The sequence below is a fragment of the Pyrus communis genome, chromosome 16 (assembly GCF_963583255.1).
Source record: "Pyrus communis chromosome 16, drPyrComm1.1, whole genome shotgun sequence".
Lineage (NCBI taxonomy): Eukaryota > Viridiplantae > Streptophyta > Magnoliopsida > Rosales > Rosaceae > Pyrus > Pyrus communis.
Window position 1 is genome coordinate 4,398,972 of NC_084818.1, and position 23,323 is coordinate 4,422,294.

Consider the following 23,323-nt stretch of genomic DNA (forward strand, 5'->3'; position numbering starts at 1 on the left):
TCTCCCATGTTGCTTCGGAGTATGGTAGCCCTTTCCATTTGACAAAGTACTCCACATGCTTTGGTTGTCTTGGTCGTACCACGACACGCTTGGCTTCGATGCTCTCCACTTCTTTGTCAAATGCCTCTGTCATCAAAGGGGGTGCTCTATGAGACTCACCTCGGCTTGGTTCCTCATTGTCTGCATGATAAGGCTTCAAGTTGCTCACATGGAACACCGGGTGAAACTTAAGACGGGGTGGGAGTTCCACGACATAAGCGGCTTTGCCAACCTTCTTGATGATAGGGAATGGTCCCTCATATTTCCGCAACAAGCTCTTGTGCAAGCCACGAGTACTCTTGTGCTGAGACGCGTTAAGCTTCACAAAGACTTGGTCGCCGGTTTGGAACTCCACATTCCTTCGCTTACGATCCGCCCATTTCTTCATCTTCTTTGAAGCCTTCTCCAAATGAGCTCGAGCAAGTTCGTGGGCTAATTGCCACTCCTTAGCGGTTTTGAAAGCGGCTGGACTATTCCCCGTGTAGCCAGTCACGACCGTGTTCGGGGTCAAGGGTTGTTGCCCTATAGCCAACTCGAACGGACTTTTCCTCGTCGACTCCGAACGTTGCAAGTTATAAGAGAATTGGGCAACATCAAGCAACTTAGCCCAATCTCGTTGATTGGCACTAACATAGTGCCGCAAATAAGTCTCTAACAGTGCATTAACCCGCTCCGTTTGTCCATCGGTTTGGGGATGAAAAGAGGTGGAGAAGTCTAATTTTGAGCCAAGTAGCTTGAAGAGCTCCTTCCAAAATCTACCCGTGAAGCGAGCATCTCGATCACTGACTATGCTCCTCGGAACACCCCAATACTTCACCACGTGCTTGAGAAACAAGCGTGCAGCTACTTCGGCTGTGCACTCCACAGGTGCGGGTATGAAAGTGGCATACTTGGTGAATCTATCGACCACGACGAAGATAGATCCACATCCATCAGACTTGGGCAGATGTGTGATGAAATCCATGGTTAAACACTCCCATGGTCTTGATGGGGTGGGAAGTGGTTCCAACAGTCCTCCCGGTTGCCTTTGTTCCACTTTGTCTTGTTGGCACACAAGACAAGTCTTCACGTAGGAATCTACATCATCCCGCATTTGTGGCCAATAATAAGCATCGCTCACCAAAGCCAACGTGCGGTGAGTGCCAGGATGTCCTGCCCACATTGAGTCATGGCACTCCTTCAGGATGTCTTTCCTTAAGCTTCCCCACTTTGGGACGTAGATCCGCTTGCCCTTGGTGTATAGCAAGCCGTTCTCAAGCCAAAACCTTCTTGTCTTCCCCTCCTTGACAAACTCCACAATGTTCTTGGCTTGGACGTCATGTGATAAACCTTCTCGGACACGGCCCAAGAGATGGCTTTGCGGCTTGAGTACCGTAGCCATTAACTTTACTCGTCTACTTAGAGCATCGGCCACCACGTTCTCCTTCCCTTGCTTGTACTCTAGCTTGTAATCAAACTCCGCTAAGAACTCTTGCCACCTTGCTTGCTTAGGTGTGAGCTTTTGTTGGGTTTGAAAGTAGCTAGTGGCAACGTTGTCCGTCTTGATGATGAAGGAAGTACCAAGCAAGTAATGCCTCCAAACTCTAAGGCAATGGACGATGGCGGTCATCTCCTTTTCATGGGTCGTGTACCTCTTCTCGGCATTGTTTAGCTTGCGACTTTCATAGGCTATCGGATGTCCCTCTTGCATCAACACTCCTCCTATGGCAAAGTCAGAAGCATCAGTGTGCAACTCGAATGGTTTACTAAGGTCGGGCAACCTTAGTACAGGTTCCTCCATTAGGGCATTCTTCAACCTCTCAAAGGCCTCTTGACACCTGTCCGCCCATTCCCATGCCTTGTTCTTCTTAAGAAGGTCTGTTAAGGGTGCCGCTATAGCTGAGTACCCTTTAATGAATCTCCGATAGTAGTTGGCTAGCCCCAGAAAGGATCGTAGTGTTGGTACCTTGGTCGGCGGTTCCCACTCTTGAATGGCCTTGATCTTGCCCTTTTCCATCATAAGTTTCCCCTCCTTTATCTTGTGGTCAAGAAATTCTACTTCTTTTGTGGCAAAGGAGCATTTCTCCTTCTTGACATAGAGTTCATGCTCCCGAAGGGTCTTGAACACTATGCGCAAGTGCTTAACGTGCTCCTCCAATGTCTTGCTATAGATAACGATATCATCAATGTAAACCACGACAAACTTGTCAAGATAAGGATGGAATACCTTGTTCATCAATGTGCAGAATGTTGCAGGGGCATTGGTCAGACCAAATGGCATGACTTTATACTCGAACGATCCATATCTGGTCACCATCGCCGTCTTCGATTCGTCTCCAGGGGCTATCCTCACTTGGTAGTATCCCGATCGAAGATCTAACTTTGTGAAGTACCTTGCTTCACCAAGTTGATCGAATAAGTCGGCGATCAACGGAAGTGGGTACTTGTTCTTGATGGTAACCTTGTTCAATGCTCTATAGTCGATGCACAACCTTAGGCTACCTTCTTTCTTGCGTTGGAACAAGACGGGTGCACCATATGGGGACTTGGAGGGTTGGATGTAGCCAGCATCAAGTAGCTCGTTGAGTTGCTTCCTCAATTCCTCCAACTCGGGTGGCGACATCCTATAAGGTGATTTGGAGGGAGGCTTAACACCAGGCTCCAACTCAATCGCATGGTCGACCTCTCTCCTTGGTGGCAACTTCTTTGGCAGTTCCTTAGGCATCACGTCCGCAAACTCCATAAGGACGGCTTCCACTTGTTTCGGCAAAGGCCCGTACTTCTCCTCCCCTTCATTCAACATTAGGGTTGCAAGAAATGTGACCTCGCCTTTCTTCCAGGACTTGGCAAATTGCATTGCCGACAAGTGCTGGGTACACTTCTTGGCTTGCCTCTCCAATGGCACCAGGCAAGGTTGTCTTCCGTCATCCAAGATACAGAAAATATTGTAGAAGGGAATGGGAAAGGCTCGTACCTTGTCCATGAACTCTAACCCAATGACTACGCCATAGTCGTCCATCTTGACTATGGTGAAGTCGATCTTTCCCTTCCATGCGCCAATGTCTACTTGTACATTGCGCGCAATTCCGACGATGGGGGTGGCAGCGGAATTTACCGTCTTCACGCTACCGGGCTCCTTTGTGACTCGGAGGCCAAGCCTTATAGCTTCCTCCGACGTCATGAAGTTGTGGGTTGCTCCCGTGTCCACCAACACACGCGTCGTCTTGTCACCAGTCTTGACGTCGACGAACAATGATCCTCCCTCAACTTGAGCCTTAGGTTGTGGAAGGGTTGTTTGGATGGCATTCAGCAGACGGATGCATCCCATCCTTGCATCGTTACTCTCCTCAGCCTTGTCCTCCTTGAAAGCTATGGCCTTAAGGGCGTTCTTTTGTGGGCAATCTCGCATCATGTGAGGGTCGTTGCATAAGTAACAAGTGGGTTGCCAAGACTTACCCTTGCCTTTGTCATGCTTATCGGCTTTCTTCTCCTTCGGTTTGCTTGTCTCAGCCTTATCCTTCGGCTTATGTGCTCCCCCACTTTTCTCATGGTTACCCCTCTTCCCCGTGGACTTGGAATCACCTTGGTGGCTTGATCTAAACTCAATCAAGGATTCGGCGGCGGCAATGGCATCAGACAATGTCTGCACGTGTCTCCTTTGTAGTTCGAGTTTTGCCCAATTTTGCAGTCCACTCATGAAGTACATGAGCTTGTCTTCCTCTAACATGTTGGGCACCTCGAATAACAAACTCACGAAGGTGTTGACATAGTCTTTGACGCTCCCCGTTTGCTTGAGCCACCTTAGTTTCTCCTTGGCTTCGTACTTGGCATTTTGGGGATAGAAGTGCAACATAAGATCTTTCTTAAAATCATCCCAAGTGGTGAGGGAGAACGTACCTTGTTCAATCTCCATGCTCCGGCGACGCCACCACATAAGGGCATTGTCAGCTAAGAACATGGTTGCCGTTGCGATTTTGGACTCGTCATCTTCAAGCTTCAGGTACTTGAAGTATCGCTCCACGTTCCACACGAATGTGTCGAGCTCCTTTGCTTCCCTTTTCCCATTATAGGATTTGGGTTTAAAGGAGTCGATTACCTTGGAGTCCAACGCCTTGATTTCCCTCGGTCCTTGCACGAATTGCTTCACGACTGCTTCTTTACAAAACGTCACATCTCCCTTAAGTTCTTTTGTGTCTTTTATCTCCTCTTGAAGCGCCACAAGCCTTGCCTCCATGTTGTCAAGGTGAACCTGGACTTCCCTCCGCATCTTGTCTGCCATGGTATTGAGGGCGCCAAGGAGCTCATCTCGTAGCCCTTCCACCAAGCCACGCAGTTCATCCTTACCATCGTCCACCATGGTTTGGATTTCCTCCTTGTCGATAACGTCCTCATCAAGTCGAGTATCGAACTCGAGTATGGTTCGTTCCACCTTCTCGAGTCGCTCCTCCATGGTCTCCATCGATGCTTGCAAGTCCTTTAACTTTGGCTTGCTCTTGGCAACATCTTGGACCTCGGCAGTACGCTCCCTTGGATCGGAGACTCCGGACACCATCTCTCCACTTGCCATATCCTACTTTCCTTCAAGTGATTCACGAGCTTGGCTCTGATACCAGCTGTCACGGGATGACTCTTTAAGCCTTCCGCCCGTGCGGCACTTAGACTTGAGAACCTCGATGAACAAGCTAAGTAAGCCTTTGAAGCCTCGCTTCCCCGGATTGAATCACAAAGAAAGCTAAGATAGCTTGGAGAATGCTAAGATCACTTAGAAGATGGGAGAAAGGAAGCTTTGTATTGAAACTTAGGAGAACTTTACAATTGCTTACAATTCTTGGATGCTTTGGCCAAATGGCCTTGCCTCCTATTTATAGGCCTAAGTAACCTCCTCAATGGAGGGTTCTAGAATTCCCTACTTACATCCAAAAATATCTAGAATAGTTCTAGATACAACTTGCCTAATCTAGATTGTTCTAGGTGAGGCTTGAATTTGTACACTTGTGTGGATTGTTCCGGAATGCCCTAGATTATCTTGAACGCTCCGCCATGTTCTTGATTTTTTCGGGATGTTCCGGAAGCTTCCATGAAGACAAGGCTTTATGGGCTTAGATATATGATGTCTTGGGCGTTTTCTTTGTTTGTAACATGTCGCCCGTGACACTAGGTTCATCTGAAATCGTTCCTGTAGTTGGTTCTCCGATTAGAAGCGATGGAAATCCTTTGGTCTTGGAGCATATTCAAGTCCGGGGCCAACAAATGGGTGTACCGGTCAAAATACAAAAGCTGCTTCAGGAGAAGTGCAAACTCTTGAGGAAATTTCAATCCATATGATTCACTAACCCGAATCTGAAATAAGAGCATGCAAGCAGCTCATGACATCGGAACAATTAGTTAAAAAAATGATGGCATATGCTGCGGTAGTACCGATATATAATGCTGGCATGTAAACCTAAAAGGGAGTCAACGGCTTACCACATCGAGAAAAAGTGCATTCATTTGTCTCTCATCAACAACTAGATTTGCTGAGACAGCAGTTGCATTTGTAGATGGCTCCCTGGCAATTGCTATGACTACTTCTGTATCCAAATCCTGCACATGAGGAATTGTTAGAAGCAATGTGATTGCTATCAATAAGCTTGTTTCAGATTCAAACAAACAGCTATGCCACTTCCGTTCTATATTCTAAATTCGGTATTTTCTAGCTATGGCACAGCACAGCTCTTTTAGGCAGCATTCTTTTCTGCAATGGAATATTTACAGGCAAGGAAAAAAAAAGTTATCTTTTGGCTGCACCGTTCTGCGAAACATTATTTCCCCTCAGCTCCGAAATTGTCCCAGGAGAAGTGCAGACCAAAAAGATAACCCTATTTGGAAAGCAAAACACAATTACCATACTCATGAGTTTAATACTTGCCTTTATTGACGAGAACATCTTTTCCAAGTCACTTGCAAAAGCCTTAACATCAACATTTGTGCCTGTAGCACCCATTTCAATCAGTGCGGATGCCATTGATTCATATTCTTCAGTTGCAATTGATGCCAGAAAGATTTCCATGGCACCCAATGTTTTTGGAGATATACGGCCAACGATTCCTGTAAATTTAAGTCAAACGCAAGAATAATTTCACATAACTGAAAGGTAACAAACCAAAAAAATAACATCAATAACATTTGAACGGTGGACAAATACAGAGAACTTCTAAAACTATCAAGCAAATGGTAGGTACTGCATATTGGGACTATGCACGGTTGTTAAAGAACAGACAATTAGCAAGTCCACAAAGATATACATTATACACTGACAAAAAAAATAGCGATATCTTTACTCGATCCTTTTTTCTGCACAGTAGATAAAGTATAAACCTTAAGTCATATTTGCGGAGATTGTATAAACAACTGAAACATTGAAAGAAACCGACGACAATCACAACTATAAGTACAGCAATGAGTACAATTATACCAAAATCAAGAAACCCAATGCGGCCATCACGCAACAACCACAGATTGCCTGCATGCACATCTGCATGGAAGCTTTCACAGGCAAGCAAACTGCCAAACCTACAGAGACATTTCATAACAAACGACAAGGTAAAAATTTGACAAATAAATGAACACAAAAACTACAAGCACATGAATGGTGGATAAAATATTCAAATCCTACCACACATTAAGGGCAGTTATGAGACTGGTCTCCGGATTAGAAACAAAGGAACTTATACTGTTCAAGTCAGTACGAGGAACTCCATACAGCCTCTCCATTGTTAAAATTCGTTTGCTGCTGCATTGGTGATACACTTTTGGAGCCGTAGCCTGCCTTGTGAGTCCCATAGCTTCTAAATATCTCCTAAAGGACTCAACGTTTGCAGCCTCCTTGTAGAAATCAACTTCTTCAAGCATGGACTTCCGTATATCTTGCACAATACCAACCTACTGAAACGATGAACAGATTACAACGGAAACTTCTATCTTCCATCATTTTTCAACATATGATCCAAAGATACTGACATCATCCCAAAGATACGCTTTTACAGAATATAACTTGTAAGTTGTAACTGAAGAAACTAGCAGTGTAAATGATTTCTAAGAGTATGAAAATAATTACTATGCTTATACCTGTCATCCAGTATAAGTGTTAAAGTCATTTGTTGCATATGCAGAAATTTATGTCCACATACCAATGAAGCACGGTTTATATCAGGATTCAAGAATTCCAAAATACGGAAAACAACGTAGATAAAATTGAGATCTGCAACCAACATATCTTCTATTCCGGGTTTCAAGATCTTTATTACTACATCTTCTTGGGAGCCTCTTAGCCTTGCACCATGAACCTAAACAAAATAAATCACAATTCTTATTCCTAAGCTTAGCGAATGGTTTGAGGAACATGAGAAATTTGATAGGAAGAGAAAAGAACTTGTGCTATTGAGGCCGAAGCAAGTGGGGTTGGGTCAACATAGTCATAAACGCTTTCAATTGGTCTCCCCAATTCCTGACGCAAGATTGCTTGGACCTCTGCAAAGGGTACTGCAGGAGTTCTGTCAAAGCAGTTCTGAAATTCTTCGACTTATTCTGATGGGAACAATGTTGGAGCAGATGCAATGAACTACCATTTGTAAGTAGCATAGCATTAGTGATTGTGTACGTTGAATGAACAAAGATACACAAGTAAAATAATAATCTTTTGCTAATTTACATTGGATATAATGAATAAAGTTATGGAGTGGCGATCAAAAAACAAGAATACAACAAGAGTTACCTGACCCAACTTAATGTAGGTTGCCCCCATGCGATCAAACAATTTCCTCAAATAAAGGGGGGACAGCAATCCAAGCTGAAGTTGGGTTGGTAATCCAGCAGATGAGTTTGCTGACTACAAACAAAGGGAAGGGTCATTTACAAGTATGCTCTTCAAACGCTTGCTTATTCAGATAAAAGGGTCAGTATTAACGAATGCCTAGGTGTTAACAGAACACTCAACTGAGTGAAGTCTTAATCCCAAGTTATTGGAATTGGCCATATAAACGCATTTTGTCATTGAGCTGTTTCAAGAACTATACCAATTGACAATTGAACAAGGTGAAAGCCAAGCAAACAAGGTTCCTGTTACCTTTGATACATCGGCAAGCCACTCCCCACCAACCCCAATAAACGCCTGAATACCTTGGACCATCCTAAGAGCGCCACGTGGACCTGTGCTTACTGATGTTTGGAGAATGTCCTCCACCAGTTTAGGCGAGTCTTCAAACCTATCTGGTAACAGCATGAAATTCCAGCTTCAGCTTAAAACCTCAAACGAATAGAGTGATCAAGAAAGAAAAGAATTCAAGCCTAAAGAACACAGATGCTCATGACGAGGTCTAAACAAAGGCGTGAATGAAAGTTTCCTTCCCATTCTGAGAGGTGATGCAATTAATTGTTAACTGTCTGCCAAACAGAAGAGTTGTACTTCTACTTCAACAGTTTTTACACCTAAGTTTCACTTCTGTATGTCCATGAAAAGGCAACAGCCAATCACCCACTAAAAGAAGTGAAAAAATGAACATTTTTCGAGGTACCCATCAAGCGAAACACCAAGAAGTTCGCAACTTCATGATTCAAAATATCAATGTGACCAGAGTATAACCATTAGCAGACGTATAATCTACTATTCATGTTCATATAGGTAACAAATAAATTATTAGGGAAAAAAAACCCATAAATCAAATAAAGATTTAAGCTTGAGATAAACCCAGAATCCAAAATGCAAACCCAAAATCCAAAAGCTACTGGGAGAGAGAAATTAAGCACCTTGAAGGCGGGAGGAGTAAAGATCCTGAGTTTGTGAGTAACGGGCAAAGAGAGTGAAACCCCTTGAGTTTGAGCTGCAAATGAGCTGCTTCAATGATTTTAACGAACCCCAACTACCAATAATCGACGACGACGTGGAGCTTAGAATCATCTGACGGCGGTGATGATGGTGCAGTGACGGCAAACGACCGCCTCTCACGGCTGAGACCATCGCCACAGCCATCTCTTCACTTCCACAACAACGAAAATATTAAAATTTCAGGAAGTGAAATCGGAGCTTGGCATTTGGAAACCTTCACGACGTGGTTCTGACAATTTCTCTTCGTCTCTGGCAGCTTGCGAGTGTCTGCTAACTACTATCTCCGTCTCAGTCCCTCCGTCATCGCTGAGAGAGAAAAAAAAGAAGAGGAACAAGAAAAATCCCTTGCATTTCTGTGTAACGTTAAACGAGTTGTAAGTGAAAGGGAGGACGCCACGTGGCAAGGCTGTTCCCTGTTGGCGCCATTCTGAGACTTCTCCTCTTACCCGCCGTTAGATTTCTCTCCAGTCCGGAACTGCTTCAATTTTTGTTTAAGTGCAATTTGTCTCCGAGACACAGTGGTTAAAAACAAAGAAATTTTAATTAAATACTTCCGATGCTGTTTATTTTTAACGAAAACCATATTTTTATCTTTATATGATAATATTCATTATACCTCTATTTATCATTTTTCATTAAAACTAAATTTTTTTTGAACTTTTCATTATTTTTCTTTAAAAACAAAGGTCGTATACAATTACACGGGCAAAAAAATTGATATGGGCATTGTACCATTTTTCTTAGCTAGAACGTTCTCCAATGGCTAAATGTAAATTATTCATCTTTTGTCGATAGTTGTAAACAAAAATGTATATATTTACATGATTACATCTCTGGTAGATGTGAAAGTGTTTGAGATGCTCATATCAAAACCGATATATGTAACTAAATTACTTAGGACTCATTGTTTTGAAAAATACAAAAAAATGCGAAATTGGATACTCAAAGGATACGACACCGAGGCCTAAAGTCCAGTTCCAAAATTTCAATCATAAACGTTTGGACATTCTGTGTATTGTATTGGAATACAAGATTACATACATAGTCAACCCAACAAAAATTCTGGACTAAAATTTGAACTGTTATCCTCACTTCAGGTGATTCATCTACATCCACTGCAGAACTACTCAAAAATCAGTTTCTGAACTCAAAGTCCTAATCTGAATTATGTTGAATCGGAATCCGATTCTGTATCCGATTTCCAGTCAGCTGGTTTATTCCTGTTTGTATTGGCCTCTAGTGGAGGAAGTCCATCATCATCGCTTGAGTCGTCGAGCTCATTGTCTTCTTTTTGGGAGGTATCTCCCTGCAAACTTCCATCGCATCCGTCTGAAACTTCGGATTTGAAGAGTTCTGGCCTGAAATTGGGCGGCAAAAGCAAATATAAGGAACAAAAGATCACTAAAAAGAACACTGAGAATCTTATGATCACATAAACACCTTAAGGGGTTAAACAAGAAGTGCCACAAAGGCTACAGATTTTACCCACACTTCCACGAGCAACCTTTTCCATTCCTCAATACAATTATGTGCAATGCGCAAAACTATGGTGGCTTGTGGATTACTATTTTATAAGAACAAAACTTTTTGACATTTTCAGCTTTCTCAAGTTGTGATACAATGCAGAATCAGTATACACTTAACCATAAAAAGAGAAAGTCAGAGCAGACATTGAGTTTGTTAGAGGGACATTTCAAAGTTCGATATGAAGTAACCGAAACATAAAAAGGTCATCGCACTATTAAATGTGTAAGCAACACAAGCTGCCCCTTTTGTTGACATGGTGACAAATCATTTTAGGATGGGAAGAGAATACACACCAGTCTGGCGATTTCTTCAGCACTCGTACTTGTTCGTAAAATAGAACTTGCGAAACAATGCATGCCACCTTGCTGCCAGATTCAAGAACCTTCTCCTTCCCACTCGCATCAACCACAACATAACTCCCTGCCAATCGAAAATCGACTCAAAATTCCGCCTTTTGGCTACATTTGATAGAATGCGTTGAAATGAGATACGTATATAGGAAACCAACCTCGTTTAATCCACATGCTCTTTGAAAACTTGGCCGGAAACAGCGCCAAAGATTTCTCTCCCTTTGCATCCATTACCTTAAACAATTACAGCAGAATCAGAAGCAAGTTCAGCAATTCTAAACACATTATGCAATCCAAGCTCACATTTTTCTTTTGTTACAGCATCTGAATCTAAAAACTAGCCCAAACCCACATCATTTTTTTACAAATTGATCGATACCCACTACTGCATTTTCACAAAGAGAACGATTTGGGATTTAGGGTTTTAAAAGGGTTTTTATTTCCGGGCCAAAAACCCTAAAAATTTGAATTGGAATAGAAGCGCCCACCTCGATGAGATTCGAGCCGCGGAGAGAAAGCACCTGCATTACAGAGTGACCATCTTCGAGCGTAAAGCTCTGTTGCTCCACCGCCCTCTTCAGATTCTTCCTTCCTCCTTTCATTTGGGGACTCAAATTAAAAACCCTAGTAATTGATCAAGACTCGGCCTTTAAACCCTATTTCCTAAAATTGTACCGAAACGGCGCCGTTCGGGGTAAAAGATATGACGTAACTAACTGTAATGCATTTACGGCGCGAAATTGGATTACCTTTTGTAACTATCCTAACCGACCTTATCTGGATTCAATAAATGGCTGTAACCCAAGAAAATATAACGGGCCAATCAAAATGCTAGAAACTGTAGAAAAACGGAGAGGCCGTTGACTTGGCCGTGAAGTTACGTGAGTTTTAAAAAAAACTAATAAAAAACATTTAAAAACTTTAATTTTAATAAAATAAATAAATAAAAGTATAAGAAAATAGTACTAGAAAAGGTAAAAGTATAATTTGTTTTGTTAAAAATAAACAGTAGTATTTGATTAAAACTCTTCTTTTTTTTTTTTTTTAACAGGGGCACAAGATAATACGCAAAAAGTCGAATACAAAGTGTGCGCCTTGCCGAGTCGCAATTCGCGCGTGAGCTCAGTGTACCCAGGAGGAGGGAGAGAGAGACTCCACGCCTCTCTTGAATCCACTGCTCACACAAACAAGAAGTTATCAGGTTCGAAATTCTCCATAAATTCTTGTGTTTTTGTTCGATTTTTAATTTCCTTTGAATTAATTCGTCGTTTCCGTTTTTGTACTTTCACTTAATTACATTGTTCCAGTGATGAACATATCCGGATAATCAAAGCTCGTTAATTTAATCATATGGGGTTAAAATTCTGTGGCTTTTTGAATTTCCTGAATTTCCCAATTGTAATTTGTCAATGCTTCTCGAATTTCAAGGCAAAAGCTTTCTTTTTTGTTGGTTAAATTGTGTATTTAATTAGTTTTTAGTTTTTTTTTGGGTGTTTTGTTGTTTAATTTTTGAATGACGAATTGATAATCATGAATCTGGGTAGTGATTACTTTCCACGTTTAGGGCGCATGCCTTATTGAGATTTATGGTTAATGATAATTAAAGTGTGTGCTTTTGAATTCAGAGTGTGTGAATTAGGTTTTTTTTGCTTAGAGTGATGGGTAGAAGGAAGCAAAGGCGGCCGCACCGATCCGGTGGGGTTGTATTGGAGAGTCAAAGCAATGCCGATCAGGCAGAATTGGATGGAATCAAGATTTCAAATGGGGAATCAGGAAAGAATGAACTGGATAAAGTTGATGAGCCGTATTTTGTGGAAGTTGATCGGTCTTGTTGGGTTTCGGACGAGCACCTTGATATTGCTGAAGTTGTTTTGACAAATTTGAATTTCGGAGAAGGGTTTTCTGGTGATGGATTGAATGGGGATTTTAATCAGGATGATTACTCATTAAGGTTTCGAGTGTGCAACGTGAATGAGTTTATTGGCCGTATGAAGTTAGGCCATTGGCCTGTATTATCCTCTGCTGATATATCTTTGGAATTCATTAAGAAGTGTCCAACAGAGGATACGGGCGAGTGCTCAGTGATTTTATCGGGGAGTTTTGATGGACCGGATGAAGGTATCTCTGGTCTTGTTCACTTGGCAAGTTTGAGGTTTATGACCCTAAGGCCAGTTCGGTGGGTTGTGTCGATTGATATGTCCACCGTCACGGTTAGGGTGGAGATACTTAAGCGTGCATTTGATGCTTGTCAGTCACTTCTGGACATTACTAGGCAAGTCTGGAAAAAAAGTATGAGGAATGTCATGGGTTGGCTTCATCCAGAAGTAATGACATCAGAGGCTAGGTACAGAGTCAGTAAATCAACAGAAATGGAAATTGATTTGCGTACTGAAAATGGATATGCTAATTCAGACCCTAGTAAACTAGCAAGGTTTGATGTCTCTGGGTTCTATGAAGCCATTAAGCGATCAAAGTGAGGATCACCACTTTTCAATTTTATAGTCTATTTCCAACTTCTGAGGCTATTATGTCTGTCAATCTTTGAGTTTAATTTCTATTATATCTTGTGTACAGAGCAGATGCAATGCTTCAAGCTGACATGCCCGATTTGCTTCCTGAGTTGAAGCCCTATCAGCGCCGTGCAGCTTACTGGATGGTACATAGAGAGAAAGGGTATGCAGAAAGTCCGGTCGAAAAGGGGAACAGTCAGTTCATATCACCTTTATGTTTGCCCTTGGAATTTCTTGACACATGTTCAAAAATGTTCTACAACCCATTCAGGTAGTGGGTTTCTCAAATATGTTGGTTTACCTTTTAAGCAAGTTCTTGCGTTCTACATCCTTCTCCTCTTCCATCTCCTCCCTATCTAACGATTACTGCGAATTTGATAATGTATTCCAGTGGAAATGTTTCGTTGCACCCAGAGAATGATTCAGCTTATGTCTGTGGTGGTATTCTTGCTGGTAAATCCACTACTCTACATTTTCTTGCATGTGTTTTGATTTTTTTTCAGATTTTACAGATGTCAAATTTCGCTTTTGTCCAGAAATCTAGTTTTGCACACTATTGGCTGTATTACTGTTAAACAATTGAAGTTAATTCTAAAAACATGAGGGATCAGTGGTATTTAATGATGATATAAATAGAGTAATGCCTTATCAAACAATCAGAATCTGTCACTTCTACATGACAATCTATTGTCATGTGAGCGCCTAGTTTTCTTAAATAGCTTAGTCATAAAGCCCTACCTGAACGAAAAAGCTAGGAATGAAACAAATATCACAGGAAGTTGTTGGAAAATTTCCATTTACCAGCTCCTAAAGTTTCTTCTACCACATATTTAGTGAAGTTCTCTATCAACTAGTCTTTGGCCTTTTCAAAATATCTATGGCTGTTTTTGGTAATAGAGGAAATATGCTTAATAATGTTTTATCTTCTTAAGCATTTTATATCTCATTCTGAAGGGAAGACTGGTGTTCCCCGAATTGCTTTCTGTGTGACGTTTTTCTTTTGTGACGATCACAGATGAGATGGGCATGGGGAAAACTGTTGAACTTCTTGCTTGTATATTTGCGCATCCGAAGTCGGCAGATGAAGACAACATATTTGCTGATTCTGAATCTCAAGCTACCGAAGATCAGAAAATCAATCTTAAAAGATTAAAAAGGGAGCGAGTTGAATGTGTATGTGGAGCTGTGAGTGAAAATATGTCATACACAGGATTATGGGTACAGTGTGACATATGCGATGCATGGCAACATGCAGACTGTGTGGGTTATTCAGCTGATGGAAAATCCATCAAATCCAATGAGGCCTCTCAAAAGCACCTGAAGAGGAAAAATACAACCACTGTAGTTGAAAGAGATGGAAAATATATTTGCCAGCTGTGCTCAGAACTGATACAGGCTACTAACTCTCCTGTGGCTACTGCTGCCACTCTTATAATTTGTCCAGCTTCTATTTTGCTCCAATGGCATTCTGAAATTATACGGTATATTTTATGCCTAGACTATAATTATACGGTATATTTTATGTTAATTTTGTTTTGTTAAACTGTATTATATCCCGAAAGATAGGGTTGTTAAACTGTATAAATATTTCGTATGCTATCCTTCAATCTTCTTAGATGACTCATTTTGTGATAAATTGATTCAATTTTGATCGTGTTTATTGCTTAACATGGTGTTTGAGATGTTTCTAAATTATTTATCACCAGATCGTGGATGTTGTAGCTATTACTCACTACATCAAAAAAATTCCATTAATGAAAGATGTAAATCCTACTAACTTATCTTATCACCCCAGTCATACCCGTGCAGGTTCTTTGAAAACATGTATCTATGAAGGTGTGAGGGAGACTTCTTTTTCAAACGCGTCGGAAATTGATATCAGTGAACTTGTTAGCGCTGACATTGTATTGACAACATATGATGTGCTTAAAGAGGACCTGTCACACGACTCTGATAGGCATGAAGGTGATCGGCGCTTGATGAGATTCCATAAAAGGTTCCTTCAAAACTTGTGATGCTCTTGCTTTTGTTTTTTTTTCTTTGCTCAAAAATTGGCTACACTAGTTTGAACTGATTTTTCAAACAATTGGATAAGATCTTTGCCTGATTGCTTGCAAGGATGTTGCATAATTTTGATGTTTTCCCTTACATTAGGATGATTTGTTTGGAATGATACATATTTGGTTTAAAAATAATTTCCCAGTTGCCAGCCACTTATTTTATTAATTGCTGCCCCTCATCATGAACTCTTGAAGCAAATGTACTTAAATGTCATCATGTTCTTGTAAACGATCAGTGTTCAAGTTGTAAAGAATTCGCTTTATTTTCTTGTTTTCTTTCTCCTTTCTTATTAGGGTTTAAGTTTACATATTTCAGTGCTTTACCTTGGTTGATTTAGAAGCGAATTTCTCTTGGACCTGTATTTTTCGAGATGATGACCTGCCATTTTGTTTTAGGTACCCTGTTGTTCCTACCGTTCTGACCAGAATATTCTGGTGGAGAGTTTGTTTGGATGAGGCTCAAATGGTGGAGAATAATGCTGCTGCGGCCACAGAAATGGCTATGCGGTTGTATACTAAGCACCGTTGGTGCATTACAGGGACTCCTATACAACGTAAACTTGATGACTTATATGGACTTCTACGATTTCTCAAAGCATGCCCATTTGATGGTTCTAGGTGGTGGGTTGAAGTTATACGAGATCCATATGAGGTATGAAGTTCAGTGCATCCTTTCGTGTTTCAATTCCAAATCTTTTCAAAAGTTCTAAGATGCCAGATAACTGGAACCATTAGGATAAAATCTAAAGTTTAATGTATAATTTTTAGCCAAGTTGACACTTTGATTCAAGAAAATACGCCCATTTATCATGAGCGCATCCTTCTATTACTTTATCGACATTTAGGGCTCTAAGTGTTTTCTCATGATTTTCCCAAAGACTTCATTCTTGCTTTCTCCTGCTAGTTTTAGTCACTTCCTTAATTTTTTTAAATTTGCCTTTTCAGAGGAAAGATGTGGCAGCTATGGAATTTGCACATAAATTTTTCAAGAAAATTATGTGGCGATCTTTAAAAGTGCATGTTGCAGATGAGTTGGAGCTTCCTCCTCAGGAGGAGTGCCTCTCTTGGCTCACTTTATCTCCAATAGAAGAACACTTTTACCAAAGGCAACATGAAACTTGTGTGAGTTATGCCCGAGAAGTCATTGACAGTCTGAAAGATGATATTCGGAAAAGAGAAGTCACAGGTTGTTAATGATTATTTTGCAACTTCATTTAAGAGTCATTCTATAAGTAACCCTAAAGTTTGCATGTGAAGATGCAACTTTAAGGTCTGACATTTTTCATGCTTGCTGTCCAGGATGCTTAGCATCTAATGATTCATCAGATCCACTCATCACACACGCAGAGGCAGGAAAGCTTCTGAATACACTGTTGAAGCTTCGCCAAGCCTGCTGCCACCCTCAAGTAGGAAGCTTTGGGCTTCGTTCTCTGCAACAGTCGCCCATGACTATGGAGGAAATACTAATGGTGTGTTTCTGTACTTTATTACTAAAATTTTTGTGATTGATTCTTTTTGTTTTATGGGATCTTGTTCTATAGGTTCTTGTAGGTAAAACAAAGGTAGAAGGAGAGGAAGCGCTTAGGAGGTCAGTCGTCGCTCTCAATGGGCTTGCCGGGATAGCTATACTCGAACAAAACTTCACCCAAGCTCTATCCTTGTACAAGGAAGCGCTGGATTTAGCTGAAGAGCACAATGAGGATTTCCGCCTGGACCCTTTGTTGAGTATCCACATTTATCATAATCTTGCTGAAATCCTCCCTTTGGCAACAAACTGCTGCCCTTCAAAAGAACAGCTTCCTGGGAGCTCTAGGGAAATGGCCTCCAAGATACAGGGCATTGAAACTTGTGATCAACATGTAGCGAAGAGGCAAAAACTTTGTGGGAAAGAAGAAATTGCCAATGATGCTGGTAACTCACTGGAAGGTACATCTGAATTATCAGATAACGTTCCTGCTGCTCACCAAGAATGCGATAATGGGCCCCAGCCATCATGTAGTTCTTTCAGTGATGCATCTTTGAGAATAGCCTGTGACAATATTAAACAGAAGTACTTGTCTGTATTCAGTTCAAAGCTATCCATGGCTCAACAAGAGTTTAACAAGTCTTACACACAGGTATTTTTCGTAACTGCTTCCGTGTAGCACTTTATGATCCTCTATATAGGATTGTCTAGACAATCACACTTTGTATGCTAAATAATCGATGGTAGTTCATTTTAGTTCTCTTTCTTTTTTATGGTTTTGAGCAGGCTAAAAAAGTTCATGTTTATTTTTTCCATATGTTGTTCTTTTCCAATCATCGCTTTGTTCTCTTTATATGTTAACATTTATATAAACTCTTTTGAAGGTTTGCAATGCAATCAGCGACAGAAAAGATCTAAGTACAGTTTGGTGGTTGGAAGCCTTTCTTCATGCTGAAAAGAACATAGACCTCTCTAGGGATTTGATGAGAAAGATTGAAGAGGCCCTTGTAGGAACTCTAAACAATGGGAAGTCATCGAGAATTGCCTCTCGGTAAGTAAACATTTGGTCCTCTGCATCACATCTACTGCAGGGTCATATATTTGACTTTTTGCACTGTTTGTCTCTTCATCAATATCTCAAGAATGTTGCTTGTGGCTTTCAATTTCAAGTAAACTGAATCTAGCTGTCTATATTGTGTGGATTCTGATTAGTTGTGTCCCTTTGATATAGTTTCCGAAGTATAAGTGGCCTGAAGTATCATGTGCAGACTGGTTTGGACCAATTAGCAGCATCTAGGAAGGCGTTGCTTGATCGACTTTTAGAAATTGATCAGACGATGGAGAAGCCAAAGGAGGAGGATATTCACCGCGTGAGAAACTGTCGAAATTGCAAGGGTTGTGATGATGGTCCTTTGTGTATTCTCTGTGAACTAGATGAATTGTTTCGGGTTTGTTACTCTGCTTCTTCTTCTTTTTTTAACCCCTGTTGATTTGCAGTACGGCTTAACATGTAGCATAGTTTTTACAATTTATGATTTCTTTACTAGGACTATGAAGCAAGGCTCTTTCGAAGTGAAAAAGTAGGCGGAGGGACAGCTACATGTGCTGAAGAGGCTGTGGCTTTGCAGAAGAAGAACTCTGAACTTAATCGTTTTTATCAGAATTTGTCGCAGCTAAATAAAGATTCAACATCATCCAATTCTAATAAAGAGTCAAAGAAGAGAGATGCTGGAAAAGTTGTGGTCAGTCACTTTATCTCACTATTAGTTTTGTTCATCCTTAAAAAGTGCTAAAATGCAGCCGTCTTTCGTTTATACTTTAAATGTCAGTGAAACTAAGGTAGATGGAGCTTCTATAACTTGTCCTGTTTATCATATTCGGATGATAGGTTTCAAAAGCTCCATCTGAATTAGAGGTTGTTCTTGGAGTTATAAGAAATCATTGCAAGGCCCAATTAGGGAGGGACGGTACATCAGAAGCCACAAAGCACCTCCACGTACTTGAGGTATGTCCTGTATTGTAGTATTCTTTCAGCAGCAACTATTTGACTGCAGCTCTGAAACTAAGAACTCCTGTGGTTAATGGATCATAGAACGGTGCCTACTCGTGCTAAACTTTTGTTTTCTTTCTTTGGGATACTAATTGTCCCGCTAATAGTATTCCCGTTGGGCATTCGCAAAATATGATCCTTTTTCTTTCTTACCTGGTTTAGGGCATGCGCAAGGAGTATCCCCATGCAAGATCCTTGGCAATAGCCCAAGCTCAAATTCTACAAGCTTATGATGAGCTTAACATGGCAACCTCAAGATTGCGCCTGGCAGAAGATGAGGATGATAAAGCTCTTGATGCTTTAAGTGAAGAAGAATTACCTTCAGCTAGCGTCCTATATACTAGTGACAAGTTCACATCCTTGAATTCGTTGTCTGTTATAAAAGGGAAACTTCGTTATTTAAAGGTAGAAGCAACAGTCCATTTTAATCATTCAGATTTAGATTTTCTTTTCTTGGGCGCAGAATTGTGTGCCCTTTGGTGGTATGCTTTGCTCACTGACCTTTCTACTTATTCTTTGTTGAAACTTAAACTACGAAAAACAGAATTGTCTTTGTTGTTGCTACTGTCAGGAGTCGATACTAACTCTCTTTTATTGTTCCCAGGGTCTGGTACAAGCTAAACAAAAGGTGCCGTTGCAAAGTCCAAATCCTTCCTCGGTAGCTGAAGGGCCAGCCACTATTCCAACATCCACAGAACAGAAAAATGTATGCATACCTACAGGCGATAAAGAAACATGCCCGGTTTGTCAAGATCCATTAACCATTCGGAAGATGGTTTTTCCGTGTGGGCACCTTACCTGCTGTAAATGTAAGTATTCACCGTACCATCTCCATGATAAAACCATTGCCTCAAGAAATAGGAGACATACTTCTATTATTTTGTTACCAAAAAAAATGAAATATGGACTATGGCCACGAAAGACCTAGAATGCTAGTGTGTATCTCTCAAAATCTTCAGTCTTCTGCTAAATCTACGAGAGCCTTCCTTGGTTCACCAAAAATGTGATTCGGCAGACTAGAACTGTAGCTATTGGGAAACCTTACGTGAGTCATCAGTGGCAACCTTCTATCTATGTCTCCATCTTGCTAATTGCCTTTTGTCCTACTTTTGCTATTATTATTATTATTATTATTATCATCATCATTATTTTTCTTGGTGCGTCTCTTCCTTGATAATTCATTATGTTCTCTTAAATAACTGTCATTTAATTTGAGTTCACAACCGTTCCTGCTAGGTTTATTTGCAATTACTGAACGGAATAACAAGGTTCAAGATAAGTGGGTAAAATGCCCAACATGTCGACAACATACTGATGTTGGAAACATTGCTTATGCCGACGATGGACAGAGTGAAACTAGTACATCTTCTGTGCTTCATACAACTGAAAGTCGTGAAATGTCTGAAGCATCTGTTATGGTGCAAGGTTCATATGGAACAAAGGTACGTGTTCTACTGTCCTCGATTTTGTAGGTGTGGTTCCCTGACCAAACAAATAAGAACTCTAGCATACGAATTCCTCATTTTCCGCTGACCCTTACCATTTTATTAGTTTAGTTTGTGTCAGCAAGTTTAGATTAATGTTCATTTTTGGGGGTGTATTTGTGCAGATTGAAGCAGTGACAAGAAGAATCCTGTGGATAAAGTCTACGGATCCAGAGGCTAAAGTTCTTGTTTTCTCAAGCTGGCATGATGTGCTCGACGTATTGGAGCATGCCTTCACTGCTAATGACATTACGCATGTTCGGATGAAAGGAGGAAGGTAAGTTGCCATTATCGAATTCAGAGCAGATAAAATATACTGAAGTTCGAATTGCTTCTCCATTTTTCTTAATATGCCTGCTGTGTAAGTGCAGGAAATCACAAGTTGCCATTAGCGAATTTAAAGGCGAAAAGATAAGTGCAAGAGGAAATCACAAGATACGTGGACAGAAAGAGCAAAGATCTTTCCAAGTGTTACTGCTCTTGATTCAACATGGAGCTAACGGCCTCAATCTTCTGGAAGCGAAGCATGTTATTCTTGTCGAGCCGCTTCTCAATCCAGCAGTAGAAGCACAGGCAATCAGCCGGGTCCACCGAATTGGACAGAAAAGCAAAACCATAGCTCATCGTTTCATAGTACGTACATCTCCCTTTCCGATACTTCTGTGTTTCGTAGAATAACATGTTTTCAAGATTCACGAACACAATCATCTCTGCATTTTCGATATTTAATCACGCTTATCCATCTTGTGGAGTTAGGTTAAAGACACGGTCGAAGAGAGTATATATAAACTCAACAAAAGCCGGAACAGCACTGCGTTCATCGGGAACACGAAGAATCAAGATCAGCCTTTCTTCACATTAAAAGACATTGAATCCTTATTCGCAACAGTGCCACCCCCAGCACCAGAAACTCAGGAAAAGGCAACTGAAGTTCCCGACGAGAACCCAACGGAAAGTCTACGGCATTTGCCACCTTCTGTGGCTGCTGCCATAGCAGCTGAGAAGAGACATAAGGAGCAGCATGCATCTTCTTTGTGACCATAACTTAGCAGCTCAAGTTAGCAGCAATTTCGTAGAAACACATGGCAACTCAAGAGAAAATATATTTTGTTAGGCTTTTAACCATGTTTTTTTTTTTTTTTTTTTTAAATTAGGATTTTAGTTTCGAAACTATTATTTTTCTTGTATATATTGAATCCTTCATTATTTATTGCTATTTTTTTGGTTGTCTGATGTTAACGGCACACATGCTAGTCACTAAATAATAAAATCTCTCTCTCTCCCTCTCTCTCTCTCTCTCTCTCTCTGTCTCTGTAGTATTCTTTTGGTCTAAGAGTTGATTTGCGGCTGGTACTAATTCCATGGAAATATCAGAAAAATTAAAGAAGAATATGGAAATTGAAGGTGAAGTCTAAACTTCACAAGATATTGGAAAAACTTTTAAATTTCTGCTAAAATTGATAGATTTGTTGATATTTTTGACATACCGGTTAAATATCGATAAATTGTGATTTGATATTCTCCAAAGTTTTATTTTAAATGTCCACGTTTTTTAGTAAATTTTCATTATTTTCATCGAAGGCAACCGATATCGATTTCAGTATATCCATAGATATTTTTACAAACTTGCATATTGATATTTCTACCAGTACCTATACTTTAAACACTGATTAGGTCTATTGCTACCGAAGTCTTGGTTCAGCCCTCTTACAACGAGCTCAAAACTAAATTATTATTGTTCCATACGACTTAGTCCAAACTTTTAACGAGCTTAAAACTAAATTATTGTCAGTCCATACAACTTAGTCCAAACTTTTATCCCGAAAAAATAAATTGATTTGTCAAGACTGAAGAAGTCGTATTGGGTAGGTTTTATCAGCATCTCCATATTCTTCATGGGAACTGTGACAGGGTATGGAAGATATCGGAAGATACAAAACGGTGTGTTTGACCCGTCTCTTTGTATGGTTTGCAGTAATTCGGCTCCTACCTATTCACACCACAAGGCTAATTTCCAAACAAAACGTAAAGAAAACAGGCTTCTGTTCAAATTTGAAGTGTCAAAGCAAAGAGTTCAAAACTTGGAAGTTTGACAAAGAAATAGCAGGAAAAAAGGGGCGATATTTTATCTGATTAGGGTTTCGTTGATGAGTCCTTTTCTTTTATGGTAGGAGAGACTTAAAAGCATCAGTTTCCTTCTTTTTGAGTATTGAGTTTCTTTCGTTAGCTAAAATATCAACACAAGAATCATTTTACTTTCGATCTTTATTCTGTTAAATCCATATAGAATTCATAAGTGTTTGAAAACCGTAATCAAATAGCTAAAATAAGAGATCATATTAAATTAGGTTGTTCATTGTGTGGCCTAACCGAACTCTCCTTCCTCCTTTAGTGTAAAAATATCGATTTATTAAAAAAATAAGGGATCATACCAATTAAGGGGCTAGTTGATTCAAGTTCGTTTATTTATCTTCAGTTTCTTATTCAAGTGGTTTTTGAGATTGGGATAACTCCTCATTTTGTTCCATGAGATTTGAAATCATTATAAGTGGTTTTTGACTTTATCCAACAGCAATCATTTTGGCCTTCCGTGAAAAATTCTGTTAAATAATAACTAAAATGACAAAAATACGCTCAATTTAATAAATAATTATTCAAATAATTTGATAAAAATTGAGGGTGTTTTTGTCATCTTATTTTTACTTAATGGAGATTTTTATAGAATGATCAAAATAATTGATGGTGGGCAAACTCAGAACCACCTCTATCAATTCTAAATCTTAAGAATCAAAATGAAGAGTTATGTAAATCTGAATCATCATTTTGAATAAATTACACAATAAATATTATAACTCATTGTCATGACAATTTGAAAATTCTTAATTATTAGTCATTGAGTCGTCGTTACTTGTATAATTTGATTTCTATAACGATTCTCGATAAAACATTAAATAGTCGTTCCCTTGAATTGAATGAGGATTCTCTTCAAATCCTCT

General features: G+C 40.2%; 2 protein-coding genes and 1 pseudogene across 3 annotated transcripts; 1 reads left to right on the forward strand and 2 right to left on the reverse strand.

Moving 5' to 3' along the window:
- Positions 1-5,589: 5,589 nt before the first annotated feature.
- On the reverse strand, positions 5,590-9,197 carry LOC137721317 (uncharacterized aarF domain-containing protein kinase At5g05200, chloroplastic-like; annotated as a pseudogene).
- Positions 9,198-9,846: 649 nt separating this feature from the next.
- Positions 9,847-11,375, reverse strand: LOC137721280 (uncharacterized). Its single transcript, XM_068460386.1, has 4 exons — positions 11,247-11,375; positions 10,917-10,992; positions 10,702-10,828; positions 9,847-10,239 (listed from the first exon to the last, which is right to left on the reverse strand). The coding sequence occupies exons 1-4, from the start codon at positions 11,358-11,360 to the stop codon at positions 10,047-10,049; spliced, it is 510 nt and encodes a 169-aa protein (XP_068316487.1). The 5' UTR covers positions 11,361-11,375; the 3' UTR covers positions 9,847-10,046.
- Positions 11,376-11,840: 465 nt separating this feature from the next.
- On the forward strand, positions 11,841-21,609 carry LOC137720693 (uncharacterized). 2 transcript variants are annotated; one of them, XM_068459791.1, is made up of 20 exons: positions 11,841-11,959; positions 12,384-13,231; positions 13,333-13,539; positions 13,660-13,721; positions 14,284-14,749; positions 15,064-15,264; positions 15,725-15,980; positions 16,274-16,514; positions 16,628-16,797; positions 16,870-17,445; positions 17,678-17,844; positions 18,025-18,241; positions 18,341-18,535; positions 18,682-18,798; positions 19,006-19,248; positions 19,448-19,652; positions 20,080-20,285; positions 20,453-20,604; positions 20,699-20,960; positions 21,084-21,609. In XM_068459791.1, exons 2-20 carry the CDS (start codon positions 12,417-12,419, stop codon positions 21,363-21,365), a joined length of 5,040 nt encoding a protein of 1,679 aa, XP_068315892.1. In that variant the 5' UTR covers positions 11,841-11,959; positions 12,384-12,416; the 3' UTR covers positions 21,366-21,609. The 2 variants fall into 2 exon arrangements, with proteins under 2 accessions (XP_068315892.1, XP_068315893.1); XM_068459792.1 differs by lacking the exon at positions 11,841-11,959 and having other exon boundaries at positions 13,060-13,231; positions 13,338-13,539.
- The last annotated feature ends 1,714 nt before the right edge of the window (positions 21,610-23,323 follow it).

Excerpts from the sequence above, each read along its gene's own strand:
- LOC137721280 (XM_068460386.1), bottom strand. The coding sequence starts at position 11,360 with ATGAAAGGAGGAAGGAAGAATCTGAAGAGGGCGGTGGAGCAACAGAGC. Across the intron at positions 10,993-11,246 it reads GCGGCTCGAATCTCATCGAG|GTAATGGATGCAAAGGGAGA; the intron begins GTGGGCGCTTCT and ends TAATTGTTTAAG. Across the intron at positions 10,240-10,701 it reads CTGAAGAAATCGCCAGACTG|GCCAGAACTCTTCAAATCCG; the intron begins GTGTGTATTCTC and ends GCCCAATTTCAG.
- LOC137720693 (XM_068459791.1), top strand. The coding sequence starts at position 12,417 with ATGGGTAGAAGGAAGCAAAGGCGGCCGCACCGATCCGGTGGGGTTGTA. Across the intron at positions 13,232-13,332 it reads GAAGCCATTAAGCGATCAAA|AGCAGATGCAATGCTTCAAG; the intron begins GTGAGGATCACC and ends TCTTGTGTACAG. Across the intron at positions 15,981-16,273 it reads TTATACGAGATCCATATGAG|AGGAAAGATGTGGCAGCTAT; the intron begins GTATGAAGTTCA and ends TTGCCTTTTCAG.